General features: G+C 44.3%; 1 protein-coding gene across 3 annotated transcripts; it reads right to left on the minus strand.

Moving 5' to 3' along the window:
* Positions 1-243: 243 nt before the first annotated feature.
* On the minus strand, positions 244-19,779 carry asah2 (N-acylsphingosine amidohydrolase 2). Of its 3 annotated transcripts, XM_055890659.1 has the most exons (21): positions 19,619-19,775; positions 18,975-19,116; positions 18,634-18,740; positions 18,181-18,324; positions 17,831-18,007; positions 17,493-17,620; positions 17,269-17,346; positions 16,969-17,089; positions 13,402-13,527; positions 13,129-13,218; positions 12,675-12,779; positions 12,017-12,098; positions 11,375-11,490; positions 11,092-11,186; positions 7,424-7,463; positions 2,636-2,734; positions 2,443-2,538; positions 2,194-2,346; positions 2,018-2,074; positions 1,822-1,910; positions 244-607 (listed from the first exon to the last, which is right to left on the minus strand). In XM_055890659.1, the coding sequence occupies exons 2-21, from the start codon at positions 19,105-19,107 to the stop codon at positions 409-411; spliced, it is 2,235 nt and encodes a 744-aa protein (XP_055746634.1). In that variant the 5' UTR covers positions 19,108-19,116; positions 19,619-19,775; the 3' UTR covers positions 244-408. The 3 variants fall into 3 exon arrangements, with proteins under 3 accessions (XP_055746634.1, XP_055746633.1, XP_055746635.1); XM_055890658.1 differs by having other exon boundaries at positions 2,194-2,538; positions 19,619-19,779; XM_055890660.1 differs by lacking the exon at positions 17,831-18,007.
* Positions 19,780-19,846: the final 67 nt, after the last annotated feature.

Below are 19,846 nucleotides of genomic sequence, written 5' to 3' on the forward strand. Positions count from 1 at the left end.
TATAACTAAGAAATGTGTCACAATACTTCAAATCATTTCATTCTATAAAAGAATTAGGACTGCACATAATTACATGTGAATAAACTGATCATTAACAAATTATCTTAACTTCCATGGGAGATGAAATATACACTAGCAATGAAGCTGCTCTCATTCAAAATCACACGTATTTTCCCCTCACACCTTGTAGAGTGTAGAGCCCATTCGACACATGGGCTTTTTGCATGTCAACCCAAAGGCCGGTTTTGTTTAAGCATGGGTCTTGTTTAATGCTTTAGTACTGTACGTGCATTGTATTACATTGAAATAGAGAACATACAATCTTTATCATATCAGGGCCACTAGAAGTGTACACTATCGTCTGCCTTATTTCCACTGCTGGTCTTGTCGTATTCAAATGATCAGTGGTTAGTAATTATACGTTATTTTGGAGACTCTGAAGACATCCGACACACCCTCATACGCCATGATCACAGTCTCTAGGAATCCCTTCCGCTGTTTGTAGTGTCCAAAGTGTCGGATCCTGTAGGAGCCAGCCTGGGTTGACAGAGGGATGTGCCACTCAATGGTAGCATTGCTCTCCGCTCCATTCTTCACCCAGTGAAACCTATTGGGAAAGGAGACGAGAGGAGAAGAGAGGAGAGAGAAAAGAAAACAAGAACATGGGGGACATGAGGGGTCAGTGTCACCCTCCATTCACACCTTCCATTGAAACCCTCCCCCCACCTCCACCCCTGATGTCGTCCGGATTATGTTGATTGAGCTGTTCAAAGAGACTGTGACCTCGTTACTGTCACACAGATATATCAGGCTTTAGATTAGACTCATCATGACCACACCATGGAGGTCAGTGGACCAATGCTGACCCCATTGAACGGGGGTTGAATCTAACCCTAATTGTGCTATACAAGCTCTAAAGACCCCCCCCCAACCAATCATCCTGCCCAACCTACCAATGCTCCTCTCAAAAATACATGTTATGCTTTCAATTAACGTCGCAGCCGAACTCTGCCAATGAACGACCTACTCGGCCATCAATAATCTCAGTCAATTAAAATACACTGTCTACATCCTCATGATTTCTTTAGACGCATCTTGTGCGTCATTGTGAACCTGGATTTGAGCCTGTGTTTAAAGAGATACTGCGAGATTACCCAGAGTCAGATGAACTGGTGGATACCATTTTTATGTCTCTGAGTGCAGTATGAAGGAAGTTAGTGGTAGTTTCACGAGACAACTAAGCCAACGCTAACTAGCATTAGCACAATGACTGGAAGTCTACATGTACAGTAGCAATGCCAGCGTAACAGTAGACATCCAGTCGTTGCGCTAACGCTAGTCAGCATTGGCTCGGAAACTACCGCTAACTTCCTTCATACTGCACGAGTTCATCTGACTGGGTAAGTAGAATAATGGCTTAAAATGCCAGAATCTCACAATATCCCTTTAATAGCAGCCTGTGTGTTAAGCTGTGGTGATAATCAGATACAAGGTGCTGACTCAGCACAACATTATCAACGAGTGGTCTTTGAAAGATAAGGCCCGATGTGAATAATGCCCAATAAGCATTCTGTGCTTGTCAGATAAAATAATCAAACTGAACAGATAGTTTTACCAATGCTCCTCTCAAAAATACATGTTATGCTTGCAATTAACGTCGCAGCCGAACTCTGCCAATGAACGACCTACTCGGCCATCAATAATCTCAGTCAATTAAATAATTATTACAGCGGCCATTAAAATTATATCAAGCTCTAACAAAATGGATTATGTCTGATAGAGTGTTTATGAAATAAGAAATTTGAATAAACAGTGCTCTACCTTGTCTCCCAAGATGCATCTGTGTGAACGACGTCCCAGTATGCTGTGCTGTTATGATACTTTTCCACAGTGACAAAAGTCTTGTCCCTCTGAAATGACATGGTATCAGTGATGTGCTACATACTATACAACCAAGGTATCTAAAGAAGCATAATGCCATCAATGATACTAGTTAAGTGTAAGATTGCGGGCTCACCATATCTCCTGAGTGTCTTGGATTCCCTGCAACAAATGTGACAGAAGCAACATCCCCCTACAGAATACATTAACATCCCTTGAACTACATTCATATGCTGAGGAGATTCAGTATTGATGTTGTAAACAAGTTTAAAAAAACATCAGCTCATAGCATTTTGACCAAGTCAGACTTACAACCGTGTACTCTGGGTCCACTTGCTCTAAAACCTCTCCAAACGTGGTGTTGATTGGCTTTTTGTCTACAGCCGCAGCAGGAAGCAAGCTGAACAGCTGACTGTCCTTGAAGAACGGGGGCTCAGGACCCTTGGGCAGCTCCTGCTCTTTACCCTGTGAGCATAGGAGAAGTTGAAATGCAGTCAGCTGGAAAAGGACATTCACTGTAACAGGAGCCGGTACATGTACTGTACAGTATGTGGTCCTCACCTCTGCAATGGCCTTGGCCAGGCCCCTAAACTTCTGAATGTATGCAGAAAGTGTATGAGGCCCGTAGATGGTGGAAGCTCCTTCATAACGCTGGATCTGTAGAAAACAATACTCATCAGTGACTATGGGCCCTTTAGTGATCAGATCAGAAGCAGTGATTTGATATCACTCAAAATCGCTTGTTCTCTCGTACCTGGTACTCCTCATAGGTGGTGATGTAATGAGTGTAGATGTTGCACAGGCCAGCGACGACCACCTCTGCGTTACTGAATGTTCCCTGGGCCTCCAGTTCCTGATCAACAAACACATACACAACCGTCATGTAATTCACAACGATGGGGCTGAAGTGGAGTAGGTCGAGAGCTTCAAGTTCCTCGGTGTCCACATCACTAAGGATTTAACATGGTCCAAACACACCAACACAATTGTGAAGCGGGTACGACAACGCCTCTCCCCCTCAGGAGGCTGAAAAGATTTGGCAAGGGCACTCCGATCTTTAGGACCTCTATAACAGGCGGTGTCAGAGTACGGCCCTAAAAATTGTCAAAGAACCCAGCCATCCAAGTCATAGACTGTTCTGTCTGCTACCGCATGGCACGCAGTACCAACAGGACCCTGAACAGCTTATACCCCCAAGCCATAAGACTGTTAAATAGTAAGTTAAATAGTTAACCAAATAGATACTCGGACTATCTGCATTGATCCTTTTTGCACTAACCTTTTGGACTCATCAGTGGCACATACACTGCTGCTACTGTTTACAAGTGGAGGCTCCTCAGAGGAGCAAGGGGAGGACCAACCTCCTCAGAGATTTTAATACAAATTAAAATGATTAAAAACGTTTAAAAAGATATCCATTTTAGATAAAACTATAGTAAATATATTCACGTCACCAAATAATTGATGAAAACATACTGTTTTGCAATGGTATGCAGTAGCCTCAACAGCACTCTGTAGCGTATCACCATGGTGTAGCCAGAGGACAGCTAGCTTCCGTCCTCCTCTGGGTACATTGGCTTCAATACAAAACCTAGGAGACACATTGTTCTCACCCCATTCCATAGACTTACACAGTAATTATGACAGCTTCCAGAGGACGTCCTCCAACCTATCAGAGCTCTTGCAGCATGAACTGACATGTTGTCCACCCAATCAAAGTATCAGAAAATTAATCTAGTACAGAAAGCATAAGCTACAGCCAGTAGCTGTAGCTAAAAGCTGAAATAAATCATTCTCTCTACTATTATTCTGACATTTGAAGTGGGAAGTTTACATACACCTTAGCCAAATACATTTAAACTCAGTTCTTCACAATTCCTGACATTTAATCTGAGTAAAAATTCCCTGTCTTAGGTCAGTTAGGATCACCACTTTATTTTAAGAATGTGAAATGTCAGAATAATAGTAGAGAATGATTTATTTCAGCTTTTATTTCATTCATCACATTCCCAGTGGGTCAGAAGTTTACATACTCAATTAGTAATTGGTAGCATTGCCTTTAAATTGTTTAACTTGGGTCAAACATTTCGGGAAGCCTTCCACAAGCTTCCCACAATAAGTTGGGTGCATTTTGGCCCATTCCTCCTGACAGAGCTGGTGTAACTGAGTCAGGTTGTAGGCCTCCTTGCTCGCACTCGCTTTTTCAGTTCTGCCCACACATTTTCTATAGGATTGAGGACAAGGCTTTGTGATGGCCACTCCAATACCTTGACTTTGTTGTCCTTAAGCCATTTTGCCACAACTTTGGAAGTATGCTTGGAGTCATTGTCCATTTGAAAGACCCATTTGTGACCAAGCTTTAACTTCCTGACTGATGTCTTGAGATGTTGCTTCAATATATCCATATCATTTTGCTTCCTCATGAAGCCATCTTTGTGAAGTGCACCAGTCCCTCCTGCAGCAAAGCACCCCCACAACATGATGCTGCCAACCCCGTGCTTCACGGTTGGGATGGTGTTTTTCAGCTTGCAAGCCTCCCCCTTTTTCCTCCAAACATAACAATGGTCATTATGACCAAACTGTTCTATTTTTGTTTCATCAGACCAGAGGACATTTCTCCAAAAAGTACGATCTTTGTCCCCATGTGCAGTTGCAAACCATAGTCTGGCTTTTTTATAGCGGTTTTGGGGCAGTCTTCCTTGCTGAGCGGCCTTTCAGGTTATATCAATATAGGACTCGTTTTACTGTGGATATAGATACTTTGTAATTGTTTCCTCCAGCATCTTCACAAGGTCCTTTGCTGTTGTTCTGGGATTGATTTGCACTTTTCGCACCAAAGTACGTTCATCTCTAGGAGACAGAACGCGTCTCCTTCCTGAGAGGTATGACAGCTGCGTAGTCCCATGGTGTTTATACTTGCATACTATTGTTTGTACAGATGAACGTGGTACCTTCAGGCATTTGGAAATTACTCCCAAGGATGAACCAGACTTGTAGAGGTCTCCAATGTTTTTTGTCTCCAAGGTCTTGGCTGATTTCTTTTGATTTTCTCATGATGTCAAGCAAAAAGGCACTGAGTTTGAAGGTAGGCCTTGAAATACATCCACAGGTACACCTCCAATTGATTTAAATGATGTCAATTAGCCTATCAGAAGCTTCTAAAGCCATGACATCATTTTCTGTAATTTTCCAAGCTGTTTAAAGGCACAGTCAACTTAGTCTATGTAAACTTCTGACCCACTGGAATTGTGATACAGTGAATTATAGGTGAAATAATCTGTCTGTAAACAATTGTTGGAAAGATTATGTGTGTCATGCACAAAGTAGATGTCCTAACCGACTTGCCAAAAGTATAGTTTGTTAACAAGAAATTTGTGGAGTGGTTGAAAAACGAGTTTCAATGACTCCAACCTAAGTGTATGTAAACTTCCGACTTCAACTGTGTGTTGCAAACTTTCATTCATATGCTAGGTTGTAGAAACCTCATGATTGGGTATAGGGAAAATTAGAGTATCATGTAGTAGCCTAAACCTATCGATGTTACATTGAGCTGGGTGAATGGAATATGAATGACAGTCATCCAATATGCTGCATTAGAAGAAAAAAAATACTGGCCTCCCAAATCTTGAACGGCACCGTCCACCCATGCTGTTTACTATCCATTATTTTATTCCTAGTTACAGTGCATTCTGAACGTATTTAGAGCCCTTGACTTCTTCCACTTTGTTACTTATTCTAAAATTGATTACATTTCCCAACCCCTCATCAATCTACACAAAATACCCCATAATGACAAAGCAAAAAAATAAAATATAACATTTACATAAGTATTCAGACCCTTTACTCAGTACTTTGTTGAAGCACCTTTGGAAGCAATTACAGCCTTGAGTCTTTTTGGGATGATGCTACAAGCTTGGCACACTTGTATTTGGAGAGTTTCTCCCATGCTTTTCTGCAGATCTTCTCGATCTCTGTCAGGTTGGATGGGGAGTGTCGCTGCACAGCTATTTCCAGGTCTCTCCAGAGATGTTCAATCGGGTTCAAGTCCGGGGTCTGGCTGGGCCACTCAAGGACATTCAGAGACTTGTCCCGAAGCCACTCCTGCGTTGTCTTGGCTGTGTGCTTAGGGTCGTTATCCTGTTAGAAGGTGAACCGTCACCCCAGTCTGAGGTCCTGAGCGCTCTGGAGCAGGTTTCATCAAGGATCTCTCTGTACTTTGCTCCCTCAATCCTGACTAGTCTCCCAGTCCTTGCCGCTGAAAAACATCCCCACAGCATGATGCTGCCACGATCATGCTTCACCGTAGGGATGGTGCCAGGTTTCCCCAGACGTGACACTTGGCATTCAGGCCAAAGAATTCAATCTTGGTTTCTTCAGACCAGAGAATCTTTTTTCTCATGGTCTGAGAGTGTTTTTGGCTAACACCAAGTGGGCTGTCATGTGCCTTTTACTGAAGAGTGGCTTCCGTCTGGCCACTCTACCATAAAGACCTGATTGGTGGAGTGCTGCAGAGATGGTAGTCCTTCTGGAGGTTATCCCATCTCCACAGAGGAACTCTGGAGCTCTGTCAGAGTCACCATCGGGTTCTTGGTCACCTCCGTGACCAAGGCACTTCTCCCCCGATTGCTCAGTTTTTCCGGGCGGCCAGCTCTAGGAAGAGGCTTGGTGGTTCCAAACTTCTTCCATTTAAGAATGATGGAGTCCAATATGTCCTTGGGGACCTTCAATGCTGCAGACATTATTTGGTACCCTTCCCCAGATCTGTGCCTTGACACAATCCTGTCTCGGAGCTCTACAGACAATTCCTTTGACTTCCTGGCTTGGTTTTTGCTCTTACGTGCACTGTCAACTGTGGGACCTTATATATAGACAGGTGTGTGCCTTTCCAATCATTTGAATTCACCACAGGTGGACTCCAATCAAGTTGTAGAAACATCTCAAGGATGATCAATGGAAACAGGATGCATCTGAGCTCAATTTCGAGTCTCATAGCTAAGGGTCTGAATACTTATGTAAATAAGGTATTTCTGTTTTTTATTTTTAATGCATTTTCGAAAACCTGTTATCCCTTTGTCAGGGTGTAGACTGATGAAGGAAAAAAATATTTAATACATTTTAGAATAAGGCTGTAACGTAAAAAAAATGTGGAAAAAGTCAAGGGGTCTGAATACTTTCTGAATGCACTGTATATGTACACACCCACCTCAATTACCCCGTACCCCTGCACATGGACCAGGTACTGGTACCCATATAGCCAAGTTATTGTCACTCAGTGTTGTCTATTATTACATGTTTTACTTTCTATTATTTCTCTATTTTCTTTCTCTCTGCATTGTTGGGGAGAGCCTTAAGTAAGCAATTCACTGTCAGTCCAAACCTGTTGTATACGAAGCATGTGATTTGATCAAATGTGATTTGTATGACATACATTCAAATTTAAAACATAAAGAATGCTAAAAGAATATTTGCCTTAATAAGTGGGTGTGCGTGCATGTGGTGTGCATGTGCCTACATTTGTATGTGTGTGATATTTGATTCTCACCTGCTTGACTGCCTCTCTTATCCTCCTTCCTGACATCGTCCTGCAACACATGGGTAAACAGAATTCAATCAATGTCTTTTAACACGTCAGCTAAACTGTAACAGTCCTGACCTGTTTTATGTTGTTTTTATGTGTTTATGGTCAGGGCATGTGTTTTGGGTGGGCAGTCTATGTTATCTGTTTCTATGTTGGTTTTGGTTTGCCTGGTATGGCTCTTGATTAGAGGCAGGTGGTTTGCGTTTTCCTCTAATCAAGAGTCATATTTAGGTAGGGCATTCTCACTGTTTGTTTGTGGGTGATTGTCTCCTGTGATGTCTTTCGTGTTGTCGATATATATTCACTTACGGGACTGTTTGGCTGTTCGTTTCATTTCGATGTCGTCTGTTTTCCTGTTCGTGAGTTTACGTTTCAGTTATGTAAGTTTATGTTCAGGTTTCGTTCTACGTCGTTTTGTTATTTTGTAAGTTTTGAAAGTGTTTTGTTTTGTTTCGTGTTGCCATCAGTTTTGTCGTTTATAAATAAAGATGGCTTATTTCCCTGACTCCGCATTTTGGTCTGAAGATCCTTCTCTCCTCACCTCATCCGAGGATGAGGAGAGCGACAGCCTTAACAGAATCACCCACCAACAAAATGTGACCAAGCGGTATGGGAATGCTCGACGGAGCAACAGGAACTTCTGGACTTGGGAGGAGATCTTGGACGGTAGAGGACCTTGGGCTCAACCAGGGGAATATCGCCGTCCAAAGGAGGAATTGGAAGCAGCGAAGGCTGAGCGGCGCTGGTATGAGGAGGCAGCGCGACGACGCGGTTGGGAGCCCGTGAGTCAGACCAAATTTTTTTTTGGGGGGGGGCACACGAGGAGTGTGGCAAAGCCGGGTAGGATACCCGAGCAAACTCCCCGTGCTTACCGTGGAGGTAGAAGGCGTCGTACTGGTAAGACACCGTGTTATGCGGTAAAGCGCACGGTGTCCCCAGTACGCGTGCTTAGCCCAGTGCGGGCTATTCCACCTTGCCGCACTGGGAGGGCTAGGTTGGGCATCGAGCCGGGTGCCATGAAGCCGGCCCAACGTAGCTGGTCTCCAGTACGTCTCCTCGGGCCGGTGTACATGGCACCAGCCTTACAGGTGGTGTCCCCGGTTCGCCTGCATAGCCCAGTGCGGGCTATTCCACCTCGCCGCACTGGCAGGGCTACGGGGTTCATTCAACCTGGTAGGGTTGGGGAGGCTCGGTGCTCAAGAGCACGTGTCCTCCTTCACGGTCCGGTAGACCCGGTGCCACCTCCATGTACCAGTCCTCCGGTGGCAGCCCCCCGTACCAGGCTGTCTCTCCGGGTTCTCTCTCCTGCTGTTTCCTCCTCTCCAGCGCAGCCGGTGCCTAGACCACGCACCAGGCTGTCTCTCCTTCTCCTCCCTACAGAGCTATCTGTCTCCCCAGCGCCATCTGAGCCATCCGTCTCCCCAGCGCCATCTGAGCCATCCGTCTCCCCAGCGCCATCTGAGCCATCCGTCTCCCCAGCGCCATCTGAGCCATCCGTCTCTCCAGCGCCATCTGAGCCATCCGTCTCCCCAGCGCCGTCTGAGCCATCCGTCTGCCATGAGCCTGCAAAGCCGCCCGTCTGCCATGAGCCTGCAAAGCCGCCCGTCTGCCATGAGCCTACAGAGCCATCCGCCAGACAGGAGCCGCTAGAGCCGTCAGCCAGACAGGAGCCGCTAGAGCCGTCAGCCAGACAGGATCTGCCAGAGCCGCCAACCAGACAGGATCTGCCAGAGCCGCCAACCAGACAGGATCTGCCAGAGCCGCCAACCAGACAGGATCTGCCAGAGCCGCCAACCAGACAGGATCTGCCAGAGCCGCCAATCAGCCATGAGCAGCCAGAGCCGTCAGAGAGCCATGAGCAGCCAGAGCCGTCAGAGAGCCATGAGCAGCCAGAGCCGTCAGAGAGCCATGAGCAGCCAGAGCCGTCAGAGAGCCATGAGCAGCCAGAGCCGTCAGAGAGCCATGAGCAGCCAGAGCCGTCAGAGAGCCATGAGCAGCCAGAGCCGTCAGAGAGCCATGAGCGTCGAGAGCCGTCAGCCTGCCATGAGCGTCGAGAGCCGTCAGCCTGCCATGAGCGTCGAGAGCCGTCAGCCTGCCATGAGCGTCGAGAGCCGTCAGCCTGCCATGAGCGTCGAGAGCCGTCAGCCTGCCATGAGCGTCGAGAGCCGTCAGCCTGCCATGAGCGTCGAGAGCCGTCAGCCTGCCATGAGCGTCGAGAGCCGTCAGCCTGCCATGAGCGTCGAGAGCCGTCAGCCTGCCATGAGCGTCGAGAGCCGTCAGCCTGCATGGACCTGCCAGAGCCGTCCAGCCAGGACCTGCCAGAGCCGTCCAAACAGGACCTGCCAGAGTCCTTCAGCCGGGATCTGCCCCTTGTCCCGGTGTTGCCCCTTGTCCCGGTGCTGCCCCTTGTCCCGGTGCTGCCCCTTGTCCCGGTGCTGCCCCTTGTCCCGGTGCTGCCCCTTGTCCCGGTGTTGCCCCTTGTCCCGGTGTTGCCCCTTGTCCCGGTGCTGCCCCTTGTCCCGGTGCTGCCCCTTGTCCCGGTGCTGTCCCTTATTCCGGTGCTGGTCCTTATCCTGGTGCTGCCCCTTGTCCCGGTGCTGCCCCTTGTCCCGGTGCTACCCCTTGTCCCGGTGCTGCCCATTGTCCCGGTGCTGCCCCTTGTTCCGGTGCTGGCCGTTTATTTAGGGGAGGGTAGTGTTAGGGTGGTCATTAGAAGGGGTAGACAGAAGAGGGGAGTGACTATGGTGGTATGGGGACAGCGTCCTGAGCCGGAACCACCACCGTGGTCAACTGCCCACCCGGACCCTCCCCTGGACTTTGTGCTGGTGCGCCCGGCGTGCGGACCTTGAGGGGGGGGTACTGTAACAGTCCTGACCTGTTTTATGTTGTTTTTATGTGTTTATGGTCAGGGCATGTGTTTTGGGTGGGCAGTCTATGTTATCTGTTTCTATGTTGGTTTTGGTTTGCCTGGTATGGCTCTTGATTAGAGGCAGGTGGTTTGCGTTTTCCTCTAATCAAGAGTCATATTTAGGTAGGGCATTCTCACTGTTTGTTTGTGGGTGATTGTCTCCTGTGATGTCTTTCGTGTTGTCGATATATATTCACTTACGGGACTGTTTGGCTGTTCGTTTCATTTCGATGTCGTCTGTTTTCCTGTTCGTGAGTTTACGTTTCAGTTATGTAAGTTTATGTTCAGGTTTCGTTCTACGTCGTTTTGTTATTTTGTAAGTTTTGAAAGTGTTTTGTTTTGTTTCGTGTTGCCATCAGTTTTGTCGTTTATAAATAAAGATGGCTTATTTCCCTGACTCCGCATTTTGGTCTGAAGATCCTTCTCTCCTCACCTCATCCGAGGATGAGGAGAGCGACAGCCTTAACATAAACAAACACTGCGGACTGTCTGTTTTGTGTTGTGTGTTCTCTCTAAAGGTTGATTTGCATTGTTCTTCCAATGTGTGCCTGAATGCGTGACCAGCAACCCCAGAGTCACAACCTGTTCCATCTCAAGTCCATCTCTAACTCATTGTTGCTTAATCACATTTTCCATGACAGCATTGTGACGAAAATCTAATTAGGGTCTATTAGGGTAAAAAAAAAAAAAAAAAAAAAAACTACAGACTGTAGTGGAAACTCACGTCATTTCTCCAGGGATAGCCACAATGGCCACAGGTCCTATGGTGATCATCTGAACGTCCACAATGCTTGGGTGCCAGGGGAGGGGCCAGGTCATCTAAGGCAGAGAACAGCACGGTTACAGTCACATTACACCGATGGTGACATCATGTACAGTATACTGACACACAGCTCTGGCTATGGAAACACAATTTGCCTATTGTAACGACACAGTTCAAGCCCATGGAAAGTCTCTGGCCGCACTTGGACCGCAATGGAAAAAGGCAGAAAGAAGACAGTGCCCACCTCTCCAGTGCTAAAGAGAATAGGTTTGGGTTGGTGGCAGTCCTGAGTCTCATTGGAGGGAGCTCCAAGCAGTGCATCTCTAATTCCGTCCCAAAATGGGTCACCCTCAACAGCTCCTGGATACATACAGCATGTACATTTCAGAACAATTCGGTACATTGAGGAGTGATTATCTACCTGACAATTATCTTAATATAGTACAATAATATACACTGAGTGTTCAAAACATTTGGAACACCTTCTAAATATTGAGTTGCACCTCAATAACGTCGGGGCATGGACTCTACAAGGTGTCGAAAGCGTTCCACAGGGATGCTGGCCCAATGCTTCCCACAGTCGTGTCAAGTTGGCTGGATGTCCTTTGGGTGGTGGACCATTCTTGATACACACGGAAAACTGTTGAGCGTGAAAACCCCAGTAGCGTTGCAGTTCTTGACACTCAAACTGCACTTAAATACCAATATCAAAACCAAATACCAATCTACACTGATTGAAGTGGATTTAACAAGTGACATCAATAAGGGATCATAGCATTCACCTGGATTTACCTGGTCAGTCTATGTCATGGAAAGAGCATGTGTTACTAATGTTTTGTACACTCGGTGTATAATGGACATTAAAAAGCAGAGAAAGGTTTCTAACCTTGTGTGAAATTGAGGTCGCCTCCTCCGTCTGTAGTCCCTGCGGCGAAGCTGTGGCCCAGGGCTGGTTTACAGGTTCTGCCCTGATTGTGAGAGACAAGCGTCAGAATCACAAAATTCAATACATACTGTATCAAAATGAACTGGGTCAAACTTCTGCAGTTATAATAATTATAATAATAATGAGGTGGGTGCTTATATTTGTCCTATTTTATACATGTACAAGTGTGTATTAATACGCATGTGTGAATTGAAAATGTGTTTTTTTGCACATCCCAACTCTTCCTGAGACACCCTCAGAGAGTGCGGTCACGGCCAGTGCCTGCCATAATCGACGGCGACCCTGGAGCAATTAGGAGTAAGTGTCTTGCTCAAGGGCACATCGGCAGATTTTTCAGTTATATCACACTGCTGTCGACATCAGGGAATTATATTACCCTTAATACTTCCAGCATTATCTCTGATGTTGATAAAGCAAGGCACCATAAAAGTCAATGCCTAGAACATCCTCTTAGTGTTTCAAGATAAAGAGTGAGGCAGAGGTGAGAAGTTGAATCGAGGGCATTCTTTGTTACTTGCGACACACTTTTTGGTTTGGCTTCCTCTGTGCTCTTACAGGTCCAGAGGTTAGGTTTAGAATTAAGGTTAGGGTTTCTCACTGTGTGTGTAGAGTTTAGCTGGACGGTCACGTCAGTCATATTCACCCACTGATGGGCTGCATGAAGGGGCCCACGAACCTCCTGTCTGGCCTTACCATACAGATCCTTCAGGGGGCAGACAACAATATAACAGGCATTTACAGTTTAGTCATTTAGCAGACACTCTTATCCAGAGCTACTTACAGGGTAATTAGCATTACGTGCCTTGCTCAAGGGCACATCAACAGATGTTTCGCCTAGTTTGCTCGAGGATTCGAACCAGCAACCTTTCGGTTACTGGCCAACGATCTTGACCCTTAGGTTACCTAGATATGGATCATCAACTCAACTAATCTCTTGATGGAGAAGATAAACATCTATCCACGTAATTGGGTTCTCAGCGAGGCAAAGTTGTTTCACAGATCATGGACTTGAAATGGGCATATCACTCATAGTGACCGGTAAGATGTCTTACCTTTGCCCTTTTGAAAATGTTCTCTCCTATGATCTTGGTGTTGTTGAACATGTCAGATCCTGCCGGACCCAGCGCAACACACATTTTTAGCTGGAAAACATCACACAAGAGGTGGTGTACATAGGTTGGAGCGGTAGTGTTTTTTTGCTATGGATTCTATGCGAACATAAACTTTGAATTTGCACAGAACGTAAACATGCTGATGCTGTTCAGTAAACATCTGCTACAGTATTCCATGGAGAACTCCTATTGTTTTGTGTCTGCCGTACACACCCCTCCGATGGGACAGGAGCTGTTGAGGTAATCACAGGGGAGTCCAGTGTTGGCACAGAATGGCCCTCTGATGTTTGGGCTGGCGTCTCCCAGGTTAGAAGAGGCAAAGGCTGCCACAAACGGCCCCTGGAACAAGACAGTGTCACACATACAAATGGAGTAAGGCGTCCTTCACATACAGTACCAGTCAAAACTTTGGACACACCTACTCGTTCGTTTTTTGTTTTTTTTGTGACTATTTTCTACATTGTAGAATAATAATGAAGACATCAAAACGATGAAATAATCACATATGGAATCATGTAGTAACCAAAAAAGTGTTAAACAAATCAAAATATATTTGACATTTTTCAAAGTAGCCACCCTTTGCCTTGATGACAGCTTTGCACACTCTTGACATTCTCTCAATCAGCTTCACCTGGAATGCTTTTCCAACAGTCTTGAAGGAGTTCCCACATATGCTGAGCACTTGTTGGCTGCTTTTCCTTTCACTCTCCGGTCCAACTCATCTCAAACCATCTCAATTGGGTTGAGGTCAGGTGATTGTGGAGGCCAGGTCATCTGATGCAGCACTCCATCACTCTCCGTCTTGGTCAAATAACCCTTACACAGCCTGGAAGTGTGTTGGGTCAATTTCCTGTTGCATCCCCACATCGTCACACCTCCTCCTCCATGCTTCACGGTGGGAACCACACATGCGGAGATCTTCCGTTCAACTACTCTGCGTCTCACAATGACACGGCGGTTGGAACCAAAATTCTCCAATTTGGACTCCAGACAAATTTCCACCGGTCTAATGTCCATTGCTCGTGTTTCTTGGCCCAAGCAAGTCTCTTCTTCATATTGGTGTCCTTTAGTAGTGGTTTCTTTGCAGCAATTCGACCATAAAGGCCTGATTCACGCAGTCTCCTCTGAACAGTTGATGTTGAGATGTGGCTGTTCCTTGAACTCTGTGAAGCATTTATTTGGGCTGCATTTTCTGAGGCTGGTAACTTATCCTCTGCAGCAGAGGTAACTTTGGGTTTTCCTTTCCTGTGGCGGTCCTCATGAGAGCCAGTTTCAACTTAGTGCTTGATGTATTTTGCGACTGCACTTGAAGAAACTTTCAAAGTTCTTGAAATTTTCCGGATTGACTGACCTTCATTCATCATGAAGTAACGATGGACTGTCATTTCTCTTTGCTTATTTGAGCTGTTTTTGCCATAATATCGACTTAGTCTTTTACCAAATAGGGCTATCTTCTGTATACCACCCCTACCTTGTCAAAACACAACTGATTGGTTCAAACGCATTAACTTCTTACGGCTGAAATCCCGTTAACGGGATCAATATGACAACAGCCAGTGAAAGTGCAGGGCGCCAAATTCAAACAACAGAAATCTCATAATTAAAATTTCTCAAACATACACGTATTATACACCATTTTAAAGATAAACTTGTTGTTAATCCCACCACAGTGTCCGATTTCAAAAAGGCTTTACGACGAAAGCATACCATGCGATTATGTTAGGTCAGCACCTAGTCACAGAAAAGCACAGCCATTTTTCCAGCCAGATAGGAGTCACAAAAAGCAGAAATAGAGATAAGATTAATCACTAACCTTTGATGATCTTGATCAGATGACACTCATAGGACTTCATGTTACACAATACATGTATGTTTTCTTCGATAAAGTTTATATTTATATCCAGAAATCTCAGTTTACATTGGCGCGTTATGTTCAGTAATGTTTTGTTTCCAAAACATCCGGTGATTTTGCAGAGAGCCGGATAATAATAGACATTGATAAAAGATACAAGTGTTCTGCATGGAATTATAGATAAACTTCTCCTTAATGCAACCGGCTGTGTCAGATTTAAAAAAATCTTTACGGAAAAAGCACACCATGCAATAATCTGAGTACAGCGCTCAGGCACCAAAACAAGCCATACAGATACATGTCATGTTGTGGAGTCAACAGAAGTCAGAAATAGCATTATAAATATTCACTTACCTTTGATGATCTTCATCAGAATGCACTCCCAGGAATCCCAGTTCCACAATAAATGTTTGTTTTGTTCGATAAAGTCCATCATTTATGTCCAAATACCTCCTTTTTGTTTGCGCGTTTAGTTCACAAATCCAAATTCATGATGCGCAGGCACTTAGTCCAGACGAAAAGTCAAAAAAGTTATATTACAGTTCGTAGAAACATGTCAAACGATGTATAGAATCAATCTTTAGGATCTTTTTAACATACAACTTCAATAATGTTTCAACCGGACAATTCATTTGTCTTTAGAAAGGAAAAGGAACGCAGCTAACTCTCACGGAGAGTTAGCTGCGCCTGACTGAGCTCATGGCATTCTGCCAGACACCTGACTCAAACAGCTCTTATTCTCTCCCCCTTCACAGTAGAAGCCTGAAACAAGGTTCTAAAGACTGTTGACATCTAGTGGAAGCCTTAGGAAGTGCAATCGGACCAAATTTTACACTGTATATTGGATAGGCAAAGACTTGAAAACCTACAAACCTCAGATTTTCCACTTCCTGGTTGCATTTTTTCTCAGGTTTTTGCCTGCCATATGAGTCCTGTTATACTCACAGACATCAATCAAACAGTTTTAGAAACGTCCGCGTGTTTTCTATCCAAATCTACTAATAATATGCATATCTTAGCTTCTGGGCCTGAGTAGCAGGCAGTTTACTCTGGGCACCTTATTCATGCAAGCTACTCAATACTGCTCCCCAGCCATAAGAAGTTAAGGAAAGAAATTCCACAAATTAACAAGACACACCTGTTAATTGAAATGCATTCCAGGTGACTACCTCATGAAGCTGGTTGAAAGAATGCCAAGAGTGTGAAAAGCTGTCATCAAGGCAAAGGGTGGCTACTTTGAAGAATCTAAAACATATTTTGATTTGTTTAACACTTTTTTGGTTACTACATGATTCCATAATATTTGTTATTTCATAGTGTTGATGTCTTCACTATTATTATGTAGAAAATAGTAAAAAATAAATGAGTAGGTGTGTCCAAACTTTTGCCTGGTATTCTATATATTCCATATATACTACACAATGTAATATACGTAATACATTTCATATACATATTTATTTTGTTTTCATGTCCCATGAATGTAATTTTCCAAAATCACTTTATTAATCAATACTTGAAATGTTCCCAGCTCTAATGAACTCATACCCCAATTTAGCTTATCAAAGCCAAGTTTTGCATATGTAAGCAGTCTGAAAGTTTTGATTTTGTTAAAGAAAGAAATCAAAGCTCAGCTCTCGAGTGATTGTGGAGAGCTAGGTTTAATTAACTTGCATAACGGAGAACTGCATTAACATGATTTAATTACAGAAGTTAAGTTTATTACACATTCAGCCCAAAAGTGCAGAAAAATAACATTTAGATTGGCTCTATTTATTTGTTCCACACAGGCTCTCAACAGACTCGAGTCACTCTCCCAACACACACATTCAATCATTCTGTAGTTGCAATGGGGAAACGGCCAACAGCCACCACGTCTCTATTATACTAAATATGAAAATGTTGATTGGACAAGGATAATGAAACCTCACCTCTCCAGGCAAGAAGCCAATGTTTTTCTCCTGCTCCAGTAGGTAAGAGGCATAGCCCATGTTATCACTGCTGACCATCTGATTGGTGTAGTTCATACTGACAGCATGGACAGCGAACCAGCTGAAAGTGACAGTGCCATATGTCAATGGGTCTGATAAATGTGAACCAACGGGTCAGAGGGCCTCAGAGACATGTCACTGCCAGTCTCATAAGTCATTATAGCCAGATTTTGGCCACCAACAGGCCACAGGTTGGTTTTGTATGATGCACATAAGAGGTGGAAACGTGTTTCCTTTTACCTGAGCATGCCCATACCATCTCCATCCAGGTCTGTGAACTTCAGAAGTGTGACCTGCTTGTCTGTGTTGGATTTATACCTGTAAAAGGTTGTATGATTGAGAGTCTACAATACAAACCCATTTCTGAAACATTCATTAATATGAACAAGCCTGGTCTACAAGCTATATCCTGTATTTATACTTTGTGAGCTACAGTATAAAAAAAAAAAATGGTACAAACATACTTGTTCCTCTCCTCTGCAGGGTTGTTGAGGTAGGAGTGAGGACTTCTGTTTAGGTTGCTCTCCTCGAGCTCTCCTTTGCTCATGTAGATTCTCCCAGGTTTTATATTCCTGTGTGCTATAGCAATGCTCTAAGTGGACACATAAGGTTTTATTGTCAAACCGCAAACTCCAACAGCATCTTCACTAGTTCATCCATTTTATTGTATTAGATACCATATATAGTGAAGTAATGCAACTCAAGTACTGTAATGCATAAAACGTGATCAATATAGTCAACTTGAGGCAGTACGATACATGGATTTTTATATTGCAGTCAGGAGTGACATAGGGACAGGCACCTTGACAATTCCATTGACGATGGCTTTGATGGAGGGTTTGATGTAACCTTTACTAGTGATCATGAAGAGGGTGTATTGGAAGTACCCACCCAGACCAGAGTGTGTGTGGGTGCCGCTCAGAATCACGTTGTCCTGTCTGTACAGGTTACCATATTTCACCTCAAGTTCCTTCAGCACCTAAAACACATTGCATTGGATGAGACAACACTGACTACTAATTCAAACGTATGCATTTTTTGAGTGTGTTTTATAGTGCATATGCATTCTCCATTTCCGTCAGCCTCCTCCTTGATTCTGAAAGCTAATAGAGCTTAACGTGTGTGTGTGTAGTTCGGTACACTGTAGCTCACCTCCAGCCGTAGCCTCTGAGAGACCATGCCGATGTCTGCTGTCACAAACACCACCCTCTTGCTCCCATTATCCACAATAAAGGCCCTGCTGAAGAGGCGTGTGTGGATACCCGCAGCAGTCTGCTCCAAGTTCGCATAGCCCATCTGGAATGAAGATATACCATTAACTTCCCTGGTTTATGGCATTGTAAATGCAAACTGTAAACAACTAAAAACGAGGACTCCTTATCATAGATCTCATCTCATTGTCTCATCATAAATGCTATTACAGATTCGTATCAGGTATTTCTCAATGTGGGTGGGTCAATCTCAGCCACATCTCCATGACAATGATTTGTGAGCATACAAGAGGTAATGCAAGAAGCATGCATGACTTTTTATGAAATAGTCAAGAAAATACAAAAATAAATAAAACTTCAGTTCCGGGGTCCTGAAGGACCTGTTGCCACTCACCAGGGGGACATCCCCAGGGGGTCCTGTGCAGTCTGCTCTGCCCACCCCTATGAGGTATGGGTTCTCATGTGGTCCTGCAGTAGGACTTACTGTAGGCTCTGGTTCCTCTGTAGTCAAAAAACATTACACATCAGTTGTTCATACCATCAAAAATAAACACATGTTTCTGAATTAGACTTTTATAAATAAAAGGAATGTAGATTTCATTTTTGGCAGTCATGTGGTCAAGGAACGTTTACTCGTATTCGTAAATAAACAACATGATAAACCCCTGCTATCTCGCACTAAAATAACAAACTGCCCACATGCGCAAAAGCAGACAAGCGGACATGAACTCTTACGCAATCGGTCTTCCCAGTGGACGGCCATGACTGAGATGAGCCCCACAGATACTGCGGTCATGACCACAAACAGGACCATGAGGGTGACTTCGAGGGTGCTCAGGCCACAGCACACCGTTTTCCCCCGAGCCATGGCCCAACGCTAAGCATAACAGACATTGTGGTAAGAATGTTAATAGAGGCACTTAGAAATGTGAGAAGTGCTTCATGAACGAAAGTCATTCAGCTTAAAGCTTGACAGAAGCACACTAATAATACGCTTGTATTAGAAAATTATAGCAAATAGAAGAAAGAAACGGTTATTGAAAAACGTAATAAAATCTGTTAATGCTGCATCATTTCATTCCGTTTTTTTGCATGGATTTATTTTGCAACTGGACAGAAAAGTGGAAACTGTCTAAGTTGACAATATTCCCCAAGCAATCACAACTGTTGAAGCTCCAATTCTTTCAAACATTGAATGACATTCCAAGATAACAACAGTCAATAGCAGAATCATTTCTAGTTCACTGCAGAATGACACGTCATAGCACACCACGAGAGCATAACGGGTGTTTGTCATGGAGTAGAAAATGCCATTACCCGTACATAAGAATCCCATTTCAACGTAGCAAAGCAACATGGTAAAAGCATGTCATACTCACATATTGTTTACACGCTCCTTGAGCGAAGGATCAATATCTTCAGGAGAAAAAGACAACACAAATGGAATTGTGTCTAACAGACCGACAAGGTTATAGTGTACAGTCCTGGAACTAAGGTAACATGACTTGACTGATATTTTTTTTACAGCCTGTATTGAAAACAACCATTCGTACAATAAAATAAATCTCAGCCTTGTCCAAGGGTGGCTTTGTTACATAACTATTAGA

Source organism: Salvelinus fontinalis, chromosome 30 (assembly GCF_029448725.1).
Source record: "Salvelinus fontinalis isolate EN_2023a chromosome 30, ASM2944872v1, whole genome shotgun sequence".
Classification (NCBI taxonomy): domain Eukaryota; kingdom Metazoa; phylum Chordata; class Actinopteri; order Salmoniformes; family Salmonidae; genus Salvelinus; species Salvelinus fontinalis.